Below are 15,914 nucleotides of genomic sequence, written 5' to 3' on the forward strand. Positions count from 1 at the left end.
GATTGCTTGCCCGAGTTTGGTCAATGTTTCACAATATCGGTCAAGTTTACTGTCGCCCCAGGTTGCATGAAATAGATGAGGAGTACCCCCTTCCAATCCCAAAACACAGATGTCTTTCGCTTTCCTGCCAACTGAGTTCGTTTGAATTTCTTTGGTGGCTGTCAACCAAAGTGACACCACTGACGAGATTGTTTTTTGCTTCAGGAGTGTAAAGAAACACCCACATTTCATCTCGCATGACAATAAGAGTCCAACAACTTCTCCTTGTTGCCAATCCCCTCACATTGTTGAAGCCTGCGAGCACAGTCAAGGCGTTGCTCCTTGTGCACCCCAGTCAGCTTCCGGGGGACCCAGCCAGAACACACCTTGCAATAACCCAACGTTTCTGATTAAGTTCTTTCAGATGTGCTGTGGGAAGCTTCAGGAATGCGTTCAACAAGTTCACGGACATTGACCCTCTGATCTTTGAGCATCTCACTGTTAATCTTCTGGACAAGCACATCCAAAACCAGCAGTCTACCACTCTGTTCTTCATCGTGAATTTCCATGTGAACCCCAGCAAAAGCTGAACGGACATGCACTCTTCACCATAAACTTCAGTCAGTTGCCAATTAATCTCCACGGGCAGTAATTTCCTTGCTTGGAGAAACCGGATCACTGCTCAAACCTCGCACTTGACGGGAGCATCCATCAACATTTCCATCTCCGGCGGCTGCCAAGCCAACACGGAGTGACATAGCGAATTGCAGATGGGTGGGCAGAGAGTGGGGGAACCATTGCACATGACACTTGTTGTCGGATTTAGCCTAGCACCTTCTCTCGAGGCTGTAGCTCATTGGGAACCTTACTTTTGGTACAACCCTCATAATATTCACGTAATGATATTCTAAAGCTATACATACGTCTCAAAGTACAAACAAACCCAAGTATCTGAAGGATTATTATGAAACAAAAATGATTTTCAATTTACAATTTCATCATGCTGATCACACTGAAGAACTAGCACATCTCTTGAAAATCAACATCACTTTGACAGTGCCACTTTTAAAATTCAAGAAAAGCAAAGTATAACAGCAATGTTTGTAATTAAATAGTGCTACCTTATTTCTTTAGTGACACTGATTGGTTTCATTCAAAGCAAAGATATCTTTGCCACTAGCTACAGGTAAGTATCATGCCCTTTGACACAATGATCCAAGCATGTTAGCAATGTCAGGAAAGTATTTAGCAAACCATCTCCTACTACCTACACTGTATGGTATTTCATGCTCAGGCTGTAGGTGCCTGCAGTGGCCCACAGTAAGTGACAAACAAACAGTGCGTGCAAAAGTTTACAAGGTGTAATTTGAGAAGGCTGTAATTGCATACTACCAGAATTATAGCCCAAATTTTCACGTGAGGTTGATCCTCTATGACAATATCTCGCAACTGGCGTTTTTCTCCTTAAAATATGAAGTGAAATTGGTGATGTTTCCTTGTGAGACAAAGATGCAAAGCTAGCTGTGGAAACATATGAATTTGCCACCATCAAAGTAGGCAAAGATCCAACTGTCATCGTACAAGGTTACGCCAAGCTTTATTTATTTTTTTTTTTTTTAGTAGTACCACGGCGTAGTGCTAACAGACTATGTTCATAAGGGGTAAACCACCTTCACACGATCGCACCACTGAAATCTCCTGACAAATTTTTTAAGGAAGGCTGTCAAGACGAAATGTCACAGGAAGCTGTCAGACCAGTTGTTACTACTCTGTGACAACGCCACATCTCATTCTGCGCAGGACACACGACACATATGATACTTCTTTGGGCTATCAAATTTGACCCCCTCCCATCCCACTCATTCTGCTCACATCGAGTTGCGTAGCTCATAAACAGCCAATCTACACAATGGCACATCTTCAATGGGCCAAACAACACAGAAACTACCAGTTGTATCGGTATGAAATGAGCATTAAGATACAAATGTGTCAATACGGAACATTTGTTGTGAGCGAGCCTAAATTTTTTTGTTTGGTTGGTATGACATCTGTCAAAGATATTTAGTATGCATCAAGTCACGGAACAAACAACATTGTATGTTTTCATCGTGTTAACAATGTCGAATTTTGTACCAGAAAGTGATGATTTGAGGAAAGCATTAATTTTTTGTTTTCATTTGAAAAAAAGTGCTGCAGAGTCGCATCGAACGCTTGTTGAGGAATATGGTGATCATGCTCTATCAGAAGCAACATGCAAAAGATGGTTTCAACGGTTCAGAAATAATGTAAGAAATGAAGAACGTGGAAGACCACCAAAAAATGCCGAAGATGCCAAATTGCAAGCAATATTGGATGAAGATGATACTTTGAGGCAGAAGCAAATGGCAGCAATGGTAAATGTTGCACAACAAACAATTTCTGACCGTTTGAAAGCTATGGGAAAGATCCAAAAGTGTGGAATGTGGGTGCCACAAGAAATGAATGAAAGACATGGAAAACCAAAAAACCATATGTCAAAATTTGCTTCAAAGACATGAAAGAAAATCAATTTTGCATCAAACTGTTACTGGCGATGAAAAATGGATTTATTTTAAGAATGCTTAACGGCAAAAATCATGGGTTAATCCGGGACAACCATCAACATCGACTGTAAAACCAGATCGATTCGGCAAGAAGACAATGCTCTGTGTTTGGTGGGATCAGAAAGGTATGGTGAATCACGAGCTTCTAAAACCCGGTGAAACTGTGAATACTAATCACTACAGACAACAAATGATCAATTTGAACAATGCATTGATCGAAAAAAGGCCAGAAGATGTGGCAAAGTAATTTTTTTTACACGACAATGCACCTGCACACAAAGCAAAACTGGTTCAGGATACAATCAAAACTCTTGGCTGGGAGCTGCTACCCCACCCGTCGTAGTCACCAGACTTGGCCTCTTCCGACTACCATTTGTTTTCATCAATGGGTCACGTATTGGCTGAGGAACACTTCGATTCCTACGAAGAAGTCGAAAATTGGGTGTCTGATTGGTTTACTTCAAAAGACGAACATTTCTATTGGCGTGGTGTCAACAAATTGCCAGAAAGGTGGTCAAAATGTATAGAAAGCAATGGTCAGTACTTTGAATAAAATGTTTTTACTTTTCAATTCAAAATTAGTGTTTCATTTTCACAAAAAAACGCTTATTTCATACCGATACACCTGGTAGATAACAGTTGACTGGAGGCATGTAGTGTGGTCCGATGGGACACAATTTTGCCTCTTTATAAATTGTGCAAGGCACTGACGGCCGAATGAGACGTTTAACCTGCAGTGTGTGGACGGTGTACTTCAGACCCAAGGTGGACCTGTGGTTTCAAGATGTTACTTGTACCGTGACTTGGGTCCACTCATTCAGATTACTATGAATACGAAACAGGATGTTCTTTTTAATATTCATACTCATCAAATGTTGGCATTTTTTCTACAGCTTTGTCAGAAGTATACCTTGGAACACTACTGTCACATACCAGAAATGTATTGTGGGCAAATGTAACATTTTCTCCAACTGTCACCAAGCCAAGCCAAGCCAGACCAGGCAAATTCTCAGTGTCATAATCAAAATGACAAACGGCAGAACGCTGACACTGCAGCAACCAGAATAAGGACAACCTCAGAAGATATTGCCTCAGCTCGCACGAGACAGGGGCTCAGATCGTAATCTTGTCAACGCGACCTCAGAGACGACAGGCCATCATCTCATTGTAATAGCACAGTTTGATTCTGTAAGAGAGAGTAAAAGTTTCCATTATTGTCTATCAGCCTGCTGATGTGGCAGAAGGGCACCAAACTGAAGGCCTGAAAGCCATTTTTGCGAAACAGAGGGACGCTGATAACCGCCAATAAGCTCAGAAAAGCAGGCCACGTTTTGTCTTCGCTGGCCAGGCATAACATCGTCTCAGATAAGCAGTAATAAATACACGCACTCGGGCTTCCGAGACTTTAGCTATCTCTGCACTGCAGTACATCAGTTATGAGACCGAAGTAGTGACATGTTACCATTTACCAAGATAACTTCCACCTTCGAGACTGCTACCTGTCCAGTCTGCCGTACTCTGTCGCCGTGAGCTGCCAACTTTGCAACCACTGATGAGAAAGCTCAGAGACTTTAACCTCTAGATTGCCGAGCCAAGCTGACAGTGTTCACTGCACTGACCACTTGTCGCAGTACTGAGGTGGTGGGAGGGCTACGCTGTTGCTCGTCTCCACACACAGCAGAGCTGCCGAGACATTACCCGAGGACTACCCCTTCAATGTCAACATGCGTGCTCTGGTGAAAACACTGTCTTTCCCAGGCAGCGAAGCCTTTCGTAGGGGCTACACTGATCGCAACACGACCTGTCACCTGTCCGATACTGTGATTACGTGAGCCAGGCACCGCATGTTGACATTCACCAGAGATTGCTGATACAGCATCAGCACGTTACAGCCAGGGTGCAGACACAGAGAATAATACATGACTAAACTTTAATATAATAAATTCTTGTTGTGCTAATGTACAATTAGTGCCCAGCATACCAACAGACCAGTTCCACAGCACTCCACACCCTGTCATCCTGACGCAGTAGGGGTCTCAACCCAAGCTCCTACATTACTATCTTCCAAGGCAACAGTCATTTTCACAGGACTGCATGTGAACGTCTCCGGTTCGACAAACACTTATGTAAAGTGCACGCAATATTACTTGGCCCCCAGCTGCGTTGAATGTGCGGTAGGAGAGGGGCGTCGCAAGTGAACTGGGCTTCCTTGCTGACAGGGCAGTGAAGTAGAGTAGGCGTAGTTATACAGCATAAGCCTTTGCACAAATCTACACCTTGCAGACCTTCTAAGCTACAGTTAACAAGTCTGCAAATGATCGTATTAACAGGTTATATCGGCATGCTGCACCATTCTACTTCACTGCTGCACTAATGTAGCTGGCAACTGAATCTACACCAATCTACTATTAATCAAACAACTGCGGATATGTGAAGGTCAATAACTTACGGAAAGCTCTAGCTCGGTATAAACATAACAGTGTGATTCCTTCATTTATCGTGTTACAAAACCTATACTAATTCCCATTTCACTAGCTACCAACAGCCCTTCCAAGAATTACATTATTTCATTGAAAAAAAAATCTGTAGTCACTCATATATTGTAGAAGAAAGTTTTGCACATTAGCTATGTAGCAAAATACTCTCCTGTTTGCGTGCTATCATTTGCCAAAAATTCCTTTACGAGATCTGAAGAATATATGGATATTTGAGTTCCACTTTCATTTCCACAGATGCCTGGAAGAGAGTGCACTACATAGAATCTTTTTTCTCGAGATTGACAACAGATGTAGGTCTTGTCTCAAAATGCAGCAAAATGTGGACTAACATACAACAAATGCAAATTCATAGTGATCCCTATTTTTCATTGCAAGGTATTCGAACCTTACACACACACACACACACACACACACACACACACACACACACACACACCCACACCCATTACTAAATATAGAAATATCATTGTAACTATGACTGTTAACGAAATGATAAGCAGTTCATCATGAAGCTGATGAATGATGTTGCGAAATGTGTGAGAATTAATTTCTTTTACTGAATAGTTTCTTTAAGATTGTTTGAGAAACTTTGCAGTGCAACCGGAATGCGCATGCCTCTGTTCTAGCAGTGTTGCCGAGGCGAGCAGGCTTCACAACGGACAAAGCTCAAAGCTCTGTGTGCTATAGGCTATTGAGGTCACACCCTTTGGAACAGACGGATGGACTCAGCTAGCATCGCGAACTAGAATCTGTTTCTGCAAACTGACCAAGTAATCCTGTTCAAGCTCTTCTCCGACACACATTGACAGGCCCACTAAATTGCCAGATCTTAAACGGACTGAATATATCTGCAACTATTGAACTATTTGAAACATAGAAATCACCACCACCACCACACAATGGAATATGTATAGGATCTTATCATCAATGAGTGGCTACAGCTTTATATGGCATACCTGAAGAAACTTGTTGGCAGTTCCTCACTGATGTGAGGTCATTATTAAGGCCTGAGGTGGTGTTACACGGTATTACAGGGTGTATACGTGGACAGGGAAAACAAATTCCCGGATTTTTCCCGATTAAAAATACACTTTTTCCGTGCTTAAGTGAAAGTATACTCTTCCTCGGCACAGTAAAACTCATCAATCCTTTGAATGTTTATGGTTTTATATGCCGGAGTAGAACCTCCCGGCACTTTAGAAAACGAAACTCAGGGGGGAAAACACGTTTTGAAAGACCTTTGATGTGCAGCAACATGTACGCTGCATATTTTCGTATTACGAAGGTATAAATTTGAATTCCACCGAACACCGCATGTTACTTTCCGAAACTTTGAAATCGAGATTGCGATGCGCTTTTGTAAGGGTGTCAAACTCTGTGATTTAAGAAATTCATTGTACATTCTCGCACATAGTTCATCTTGCGTAAAAGGAAATCTGCTTTGAATGTAACGCTTTTCAAACCACCACTCGCAATATTTTCCCGCGACCTGTTAGAAATAGGTTCGTTTCAGCAGTTGCAAGAGAGTGCCAGATAACAGGCGTCACCGCGCTTGCGCAGCTACGACGATGCAAGAAGCCCATATGTTCGTACATGTAAAACACTAAAAGATCTTACATATGTCATAAAAGAAACAAGACATCAGACGATACTTCAAGAGTGGCGGAATTTCGGGAGCCATACTAAAACGCAGAATTCTGCTTAAAATGCACATTCGTATGAGTACCGGAACTCATGTTTGGTTCTTTATTATGGCATAATGCCATATGTGCATTTGAAATGCAGCGAACAGTTGAAACTAGCCAATAGTGTGAAATTAAACACTTCGTTTCAAATAAATTGACTGCCTCAGCAGAAAAGATTAATTTTAAGCCAAATCTCTTTAGCAAACCGACAAAAATAACTTCATTGTTTTGTAAGGCAATTCATATGTTAGCCTTCCGTAATTATGAGAACGTATTTTAATTCATTTGATAGCTCCCAAACACAAAAATCCGTTTGTTTATCATTTAACGTGAGAGCAATAAACGTAGAGGAAACAACAAAATCACAGGTCACGTGGATACTCCCCACCTCAACTCAGACTGCTCTGTGCATCAGCCCCGATTTACTATATTTCCGAACCGGGGCAATATTAAGTAGTGGCACCCAGCCACTCCTCTGTAACCAGAAGCAGGAGAAAGTATTACTCATGCGCGACTCAACTGCGCATGCTCATGAGCCCGCCTGCAACAGCTAAAACTAATCTAATTTTAAACAGTTGTCTCGTCACACTCATTGGAGGCAATTTGTTGTTATGAAGCATTGCATAGTGTTCCTAAAGCCTCTGGCACACTTTGTTGTTGGCAGACGCTTGCATGAGCACTGTTTTGTTGTTGTATACGGCGCATTTCCTTAGCGACTTAAGTAGTATTTTTCGAGGTTCTCCAAGATGTCACCTGGCAACAACTACCCTGTTACTTGCCACAGGAGACCAAGCGTCCCATATACCAAATATTCTGGGAATATCCTTGTACAGTCTCCAAATTTTATTGTACAATGTAGGCTTTCATGGACAATATTTACACACTTGGTAATTTTAACTGTATGAGTATTCAGCAAGCAAACATGCCTTAGATGACAGCCCAATGATTACACAACTAAAATCACCAAGACTATAAGAAATTTTGTCAGTGGAGTTCAGGTGCATCACTTGATTGGAGAGGAATTTGGGACTCTTTGGCAAAAAGACTTAAGCCAGAATAAAAAGTCCACAAAAAGAAATTTTTACCCTCCAAGTTGTCAGCTTTGAGGAACAGAGTGAGAAGTGAAGATATAAGAAAACAGTGGCATGTAGAAGAAGTGATAAATAATGTTGCGACATACAAGTTTAAATGCTACATCATGAACAATCTACTGAGCATGAATGTATAGATTGAAAGTGAACTGAAGAAAGATGAATGTAATGAAGAGTAGCAAAAATGAGATTAAAACATATCATCAAAATATAGTACCACAAAGTAGATGAACTAAAAGAAATCTTCTACCTTGGAAGAAAAATAACCCATGACAGATGATGCAAGGAAACCATGAAAAGCAGAATAGTATAGGCAAAGAGTGCTTTCCCAGCCGAAATAAGTCTACTACTTTCAAACAAGGCCTTCACTTGAATAAGAAATTTCCAGACATGGATGTTGGAGTACAGCATTATGATAGTGAACCATAGAATAGGAGAAAACTAGAAGATATAAGAACAGAAGTGTTTTGAGATGTAGTTCTATAGAAGGATGCTCAAAATTAGGTATACTGATAATGTAATGAATGAGGAGGTACTCCACAGAAAAGAAGAAAGAAAGAACGTATGGAAAACATTGACAAGATGGAGGAACAGGATAATAAGACAATGGGGAGTTAATTTGATGGTTCTGGAGGAAACTGCAGAGGACAAAAACTGTAGGAGATAACAGAGACTGGAATCATCCAACAAATAATTGAAGCTGTAAGGTGCAAGTGCTATTCTGAGATGAAGACAGTGGAACAAGAGAGGAATTTGTGACAGGCTGCATCAAACAAGTCAGAAGACTGGAAGGGGAGGGGGGTGGTCGCAGAGAGAGAGAGAGAGAGAGAGAGAGAGAGAGAGAGAGAGAGAGAGGGGGGGGGGGGAGGGGGGGGGCATGTTAATAGGGTGCCAGAGAATACATTTCCACATCAAGTGCTCTGCTCTGATGTCAATGCCATGGACGGAGAGAGACAGGAAGACAGTTACACAGACTGAGTAGCATGTGGACTCACAAAGAGTAAGAACAATTAACAGACTTTAACAACAAAAAAGAAAAGCAGTCGGTCACAGTGAAAAGCCTCACCCTGGACATCCCCCTGCGGGTCACGGTAGTACCACTTGTCACTGCCGGGCGGGACGGACGCGGGTGGGGGCACGCCCGTACGGTGGTCCTCGTCCTCCATGAGCTTCGCCACCAGGTCGTCCGCCACCTCGCGCATCCGCTCCATCTCCTCGTCGGGCCTGCTCGAGCTCCTCTCCCTCTCCCTGCCCCTGTCAGACGGGGCGATCGAAGGTGCCGGCGGTGGCGGGGGTGTCTGCTTTTCCGTGGCAGTACGACGCGACTCGACATCCTCGGTGCCACCGGATCGATCTGTGCTCCTCGATGTTACACTCCTGTGACAAATTGAAAAGACATTGTAGCAGTGGGCGAAACTGAACAAAATCATATTTTATGTTTCTTTTAATGCTAAAAGATTTTATTTTGGGAAAAAGATAATTCTGATACTAAGAAGAAATATTCTGCTGCAGTGGAGCAGCCTGTGCACTGTTCGGAGATTTCTCAACAGACTGACGGCACGTTTACACTGCAGCCTCTCCACCAAGCACATCGCTGACAGAGCACAGCAGCGATTAAACGATATCACGAAGTCAGACTGGTGGACAGTGCCTGGTATACTCTACTCTACATCTGAACTACAGATTAAATGTCCTTCACCATATTGCTACGATGGATAAGAAGTGAAACATGGTCGACAGGCCACACATTCCATCAGGAAACAGGAAACCATCAATGGCTGACAGACAATGAGCACAAAGTGGTGGGGTATCACCACTTAACAAATGGCGATGGATAAAATTACAGTGCCCAATAAGCAAACTAATACGATCTCCTCGCAGCAAGAGGACCGAGAGGAGGTCGGCGAAGCCATTGGGAGAGGTTTAATTCCCAAGAGCTTGTGCCAATGAAGGGGATACAAGTGGTAATGCCAAAATGACGCCACCTACTGACAGACAGAAACACATAGATCATCGAGGGAATGGAAGAACTAGTGTGCCAAGGTATGAGGATTGCATGAACACCAGCATACTCCCATTTCTATCAGCACTGAAAAATTTATGTATTTGTGTTTGCTATCATCTTCAAACTGTCAGTTTAGCAACACAGCTTCTCACAGCTTCTCACATGTGATGTCATATTTGACCAACAAACTATACAGTAACTTCAGATAACAGTAAGATCATTTCACAATGGTAAACTACGCAGTTCCCTCCAATAACCCTACAGTTATCAGACTTATCATTGTCTATCACCAGAATTTCAACTTGTTAGCCTCATTACCTCCACTTAGAAAAAGATGTGCTTTTCAATTTTATTAAAAGCTTCTGGAATATTTATGAACTCTGGGATACAGAATGAGTTTGAAATCCCAGTTGTGTAAAAAAAAGTGGCTGTCTACAATGTTTTAATGTAAAAACTTAAATTTTCTGGGGCTGTAATGCTATGATGCTGTAGTGAAGAAAATAACTCTTGATCCTTTTTTTTTTTCAGGAAGAACAGAAGTTGCAACACAGTGGCAACCACAAACAAATTGCAGCTCCTCTTTCTTCTAATCCCCACTGCCACTTCAGAATCATGAACATGAAAGAATTGAGAGAACTGAGGGGAAAACTGTAGCCTACAGCTTCAGTACAGATAAAGTGTCCAAATTTTCACTCAAATCGATAACTGCATAATTAAACTGAAGTTATGTACATAACTTTAAACAAAGAAACACAAACAATGAAGATGGCACAAAATCTTATTTATATGCCATGTTGATGAGTTTAATGTTTTGACAGTCTTCAACATTGCAAATAATTGTCAACTTTTGCTTAAGCTTTTCATCTGGCAGTCACAGGGAGACTAACTGCTACAGTATATACACTCCTGGAAATTGAAATAAGAACACCGTGACTTCATTGTCCCAGGAAGGGGAAATTTTATTGACACATTCCTGGGGTCAGATACATCACATGATCACACTGACAGAACCACAGGCACATAGACACAGGCAACAGAGCATGCACAATGTCGGCACTAGTACAGTGTATATCCACCTTTCGCCGCAATGCAGGCTGCTATTCTCCCATGGAGACGATCGTAGAGATGCTGGAAGTAGTCCTGTGGAACGGCTTGCCATGCCATTTCCACCTGGCGCCTCAGTTGGACCAGCGTTCGTGCTGGACGTGCAGACCGCGTGAGACGACGCTTCATCCAGTCCCAAACATGCTCAATGGGGGACAGATCCGAAGATCTTGCTGGCCAGGGTAGTTGACTTACACCTTCTAGAGCACGTTGGGTGGCACGGGATACATGCGGACGTGCATTGTCCTGTTGGAACAGCAAGTTCCCTTGCCAGTCTAGGAATGGTAGAACGATGGGTTCGATGACGGTTTGGATGTACCGTGCACTATTCAGTGTCCCCTCGACGATCACCAGTGGTGTACGGCCAGTGTAGGAGATCGCTCCCCACACCATGATGCCGGGTGTTGGCCCTGTGTGCCTCGGTCGTATGCAGTCCTGATTGTGGCGCTCACCTGCACGGCGCCAAACACGCATACGACCATCATTGGCACCGAGGCAGAAGCGACTCTCATCGCTGAAGACGACACGTCTCCATTCGTCCCTCCATTCACGCCTGTCGCGACACCACTGGAGGCGGGCTGCACGATGTTGGGGCGTGAGCGGAAGACGGCCTAACGGTGTGCGGGACCGTAGCCCAGCTTCATGTAGACGGTTGCGAATGGTCTTCGCCGATACCCCAGGAGCAACAGTGTCCCTAATTTGCTGGGAAGTGGCGGTGCGGTCCCCTACGGCACTGCGTAGGATCCTACGGTCTTGGCGTGCATCCGTGCGTCGCTGCGGTCCGGTCCCAGGTCGACGGGCACGTGCACCTTCCGCCGACCACTGGCGACAACATCGATGTACTGTGGAGACCTCACGCCCCACGTGTCGAGCAATTCGGCGGTACGTCCACCCGGCCTCCCGCATGCCCACTATACGCCCTCGCTCAAAGTCCGTCAACTGCACATACGGTTCACGTCCACGCTGTCGCGGCATGCTACCAGTGTTAAAGACTGCGATGGAGCTCCGTATGCCACGGCAAACTGGCTGACACTGACAGCGGCGGTGCACAAATGCTGCGCAGCTAGCGCCATTCGACGGCCAACACCGCGGTTCCTGGTGTGTCCGCTGTGCCGTGCGTGTGATCATTGCTTGTACAGCCCTCTCGCAGTGTCCGGAGCAAGTATGGTGGGTCTGACACACGGGTGTCAATGTGTTCTTTTTTCCATTTCCAGGAGTGTAATTTAACATTCACATAAGTAACATAATGCCATCTATCTGAGCGTTATGATCTGATAGCAAAGTATTCTGGGCCATCAGAGCATGTGACCTGTGTGTGGAAATCAACGCCTGTTCAAATTGATCAGCAGTAATAAAAAAAAAAAAAAAAACTACCGTGAATTACAAACGATTTCTCCAACACCAATTTCATGCAACTTATTCGAACACATTAGGGATTTGGTCATGAATGGTTTTTAGTTTTCTGTTTAATATTTATTCCTTAAAAGTGGACTACTACTCAGAGCACAGTTCATTAAAAACAAATTTCTGGTACATTGATCTTATGGCAATTTCAGTGTGACCGACAGAAATATTCATTAAAAGTTGGAATTCCTTAAAATTGGGTTCATTAATAAAGGGTTCTACTGTACGAAAAAAATTATGTAAAGAAATTTGTTGTAAGAAAAATACATTATAAATTACCAAATAAAGTTATCAACAAGAAACTTCATATGGAGCTAGTGACATTTTGAATTAACTAACACCATTGGTTTAATGTCTTAGTTTGACTTCGAACCTCAATTTCCCAAAATGTTTTAATGGTGCATCCTACTAAACCATATCTGTCACATCTCAAGGTGCTACAACAATGCAAAAGATCACAGCAAAATCACTCTAACCATTGGGTGTGATTGCTTACAAGGTCTCTTTACAACTACTACACATACTCTTCCTTTCCACTTCTATCACGGGAATATATTTTATATGTGCTGCCCCCACCTTTGTATGCCTTTCTAGCAGTAAAGCAGGTTTCCAATCACTTACCTCGGCGAATCGCTGCCAGTAGAAGCACTCTTGGTCACCTCCTGCATTGGTCGAATGTGCCGTTCTGCCGGGTCTCCAATACCGTTCTGTGATGCCGACCGCGACACTCCCGGTGGGACAGTGTCACGCTGCGTGAGTGGTGACCCGGCCCTCTTGCCGGGATCTCCCGACAGAGCAGAATGGCGTTGTCCACGAGCAGTACTGTGACCTCCACTACCGTCCTGCGACGACAAGAACTGTACACAATATAGTAATGATATCCTTGTTGCAACAAACAACAAGCAAACAATGACATTTTGAGAAATCTCTGCCAAGTCAGAATGGTTATGCAACTATATAATGAAGTTACTTTTAATTATTTCAAGAAATTGGACAGAGAGAACAGAAAGAAAAAAGTAACAACACTTCACTAGAAGGCCAGAGGAAAACACACACACACACACACACACACACACACACACACACACAAAATAGGGACAATGATTACGGAAGAATAGTTCCATAAGTAACTGTGTTAGAAATGAAGATGCCATTTTCTTCTTCCAAAACCTAATTATTTTTCTACATTTATCCATTACATAATTACACAGCAAACATCTTTTTATTACTCATAAAAAACAAATTCACAAGATCTCTTAAATACTTCTCTGCCTCATCAATATCCTCTTAATTTGAGCAGAATTCTCTTGCTTTGAGTCGTTCATGCCCATTTAAGAACAAGAAGAAACTACAGGCAGGCAGCCAGGCCAACTACATAAGAAGAAAGATTTACAGTTTTAACATCCGATTGACCTTGCCATTGGTGGGAAGGCTTGCATGCCTCAGCGATGCAGATAGCCGTACCATAGGTGCAAACACAATGGAGGTGTATCTGTTGAGAGGCCGGACAAATGTGTAGTTCCTGAAGAGGGGCAGCAGCCTTTACAATAATTGCAGGGCCAACTGTCTGGATGATTGACTGATCTGGCCTCGTAACATTAACCAAAACAGCCTTGCTGTGCTGGTACTGTGAAAGGTTGAAAGCAAGGGGGAACTACAGCCATAATTTTTCCCAAGGGCATGCAGCTTTACTGTATGAAGAGGATATAAAATGTAGACTGGCAATGGCAAGGAAAGCATTTCTGAAGAAGAGAAATTTGTTAACATCGAGTATAGATTTAAGTGTCAGGAAATAGTTTCTGAATGTATTTGTATGGAGTGTAGCCATGTATGGAAGTGAAATATGGATGATAAATAGTTTAGACAAAAAGAGAATAGAAGCTTCTGAAATGTGGTGCTACAGAAGAATGCTGAAGATTAGATGGGTAGATGATGTAGCTAATGAGGTGATACTGAATACAATTGGGGAGAAGAGAAATTTGTGGCACAACTCAACTAGAAGACGGGATCAGTTGGTACGATGCGTTCCCAGGCATCAAGGGATCAGAATTTTAGTACTGGAGGGCAGCGTGGACGGTAAAAATCTTAGAGGGAGACCAAGAGATGAATACAGAAGGATGTAGGTTGCAATAGGTACTGGAACATGAAGAAGCTTGCACAGTCTCTGGACTGAAGACCACAACAACAAACAACATCCCATTGACAGACGATTTTGAGAGACAGAGTAACAGCTCAAATTATGATAGGGGGGAAAAGGAAACTGGTTATCTGTTCTCGAAAGGAACCATCATGGCATTCACCTGGAGTGATTTTGGGAAATCATGGAAAACTGCTGCCCTGTCCAAGTCTGCTAACCACTGCAATACCTCCCTCGGTCCCAGCAAACACGAGAGGGTGGCAGCAATTCATAATGAAGTTCATGTGTTGACACCTCCAAAACAGACGTGCAGGCACAACGCAATGGTGAAACAGCCCTTTCTCCACTTCCAAACAGTCACATTTCTTTGATTTATTTGTTGTACTGGTACCGTATCTACCTGTACAACTGTCCACCATTTATACTTTTCTAAGAGATTGCACAAGTACAATGCCCTTCAAATAAAAAAATAATAAAAAAAATCATCACCATACCTACTGCAACTGACCCAGCAGTCTTCAACTTCTCGGGAGTAGGTTCAGTAATGAAATCTTTTTTTCACTGTTGCTCAGTTTCCAGAATATAATTATAAACCCAAGTCCCATTAGCTATGTCACCACAGTGCAAACAGACCTTCAGATCTCACTTAAATTGCTACATACATGACAAACTTGAGAGCTGTACCCAATATGTTATTCACAGTTATGGTACCTGTTGGACCGATGATTTTTTCACCATCAATTTATTGCATAAAATAGTAATTGCTGTTCCCTACAACATGGTTCAGCCTTCGCCACTTTGTACCCTTCCGTTTGACTGTCTGAAAGAATTGCATCTCGGACCTCTTGAGTGAGTTCTTTGTAACCACATCTACTTGGTGGCATGGGCTATTGAAAACTGATGTTCAATCATCTGTAAATCATTGAACCAATATCTAACTGCTGTCCCAGATGGCGAAAGGTCACTACTAATAGCATAAAACTTCACTTTTATCTCATCTCGCATGCAAAGGCAAAAACCAAATCGCTGAAGAATGCTGCATTTTGTAATTTCTGTGAAATTCACATTCAGCTTACTTAAATGGCTGCCAATTCTGAATTAACAAACAAATCAGTCATTTTTGTTATAGTGCAATATAAAAGGTGGTAGCACACGGTGGTAATACCTACTTACATTCGCGATAGCATCTTCATCGAACACAGATACTGACTGGTCTGAAGCAAAGGGACAGAACTCAAGATAATGTGACAAAGTTTACCAAAGCTTGGAAAGAGGGTAGTGTTACCTTTTTACAAGCACACAAAAGGAATCAGACAGTATTAAGACTGAAGAACATAAGAGAACGACAACGAAACGCAAGTATTAATAAGATGCGTTCTGACAAGAAAATAATAGAAAAACAAGACACCCATGCATTAAATATCTTGCC

At 42.7% G+C, this 15,914-nt stretch overlaps 1 protein-coding gene across 7 annotated transcripts in view; it reads right to left on the bottom strand.

Moving 5' to 3' along the window:
• LOC126108973 (GRB10-interacting GYF protein 2) overlaps positions 1–15,914 on the bottom strand; it is a 187,277-nt gene that overhangs the window by 117,800 nt on the left and 53,563 nt on the right. For 6 of the 7 annotated variants that reach the window (XM_049914372.1, XM_049914373.1, XM_049914374.1 and 3 more), the window contains 2 exons: positions 12,970–13,205; positions 8,902–9,212 (listed from right to left, as the gene is read on the bottom strand). In XM_049914372.1, the coding sequence (XP_049770329.1) occupies positions 8,902–9,212; positions 12,970–13,205 (547 nt within the window). The remainder of the gene's footprint in view (positions 1–8,901; positions 9,213–12,969; positions 13,206–15,914) is intronic. The other variant, XM_049914375.1, reaches the window with a different exon arrangement.

Source organism: Schistocerca cancellata, chromosome 11 (assembly GCF_023864275.1).
Source record: "Schistocerca cancellata isolate TAMUIC-IGC-003103 chromosome 11, iqSchCanc2.1, whole genome shotgun sequence".
Taxonomy (NCBI): Eukaryota; Metazoa; Arthropoda; class Insecta; order Orthoptera; family Acrididae; genus Schistocerca; species Schistocerca cancellata.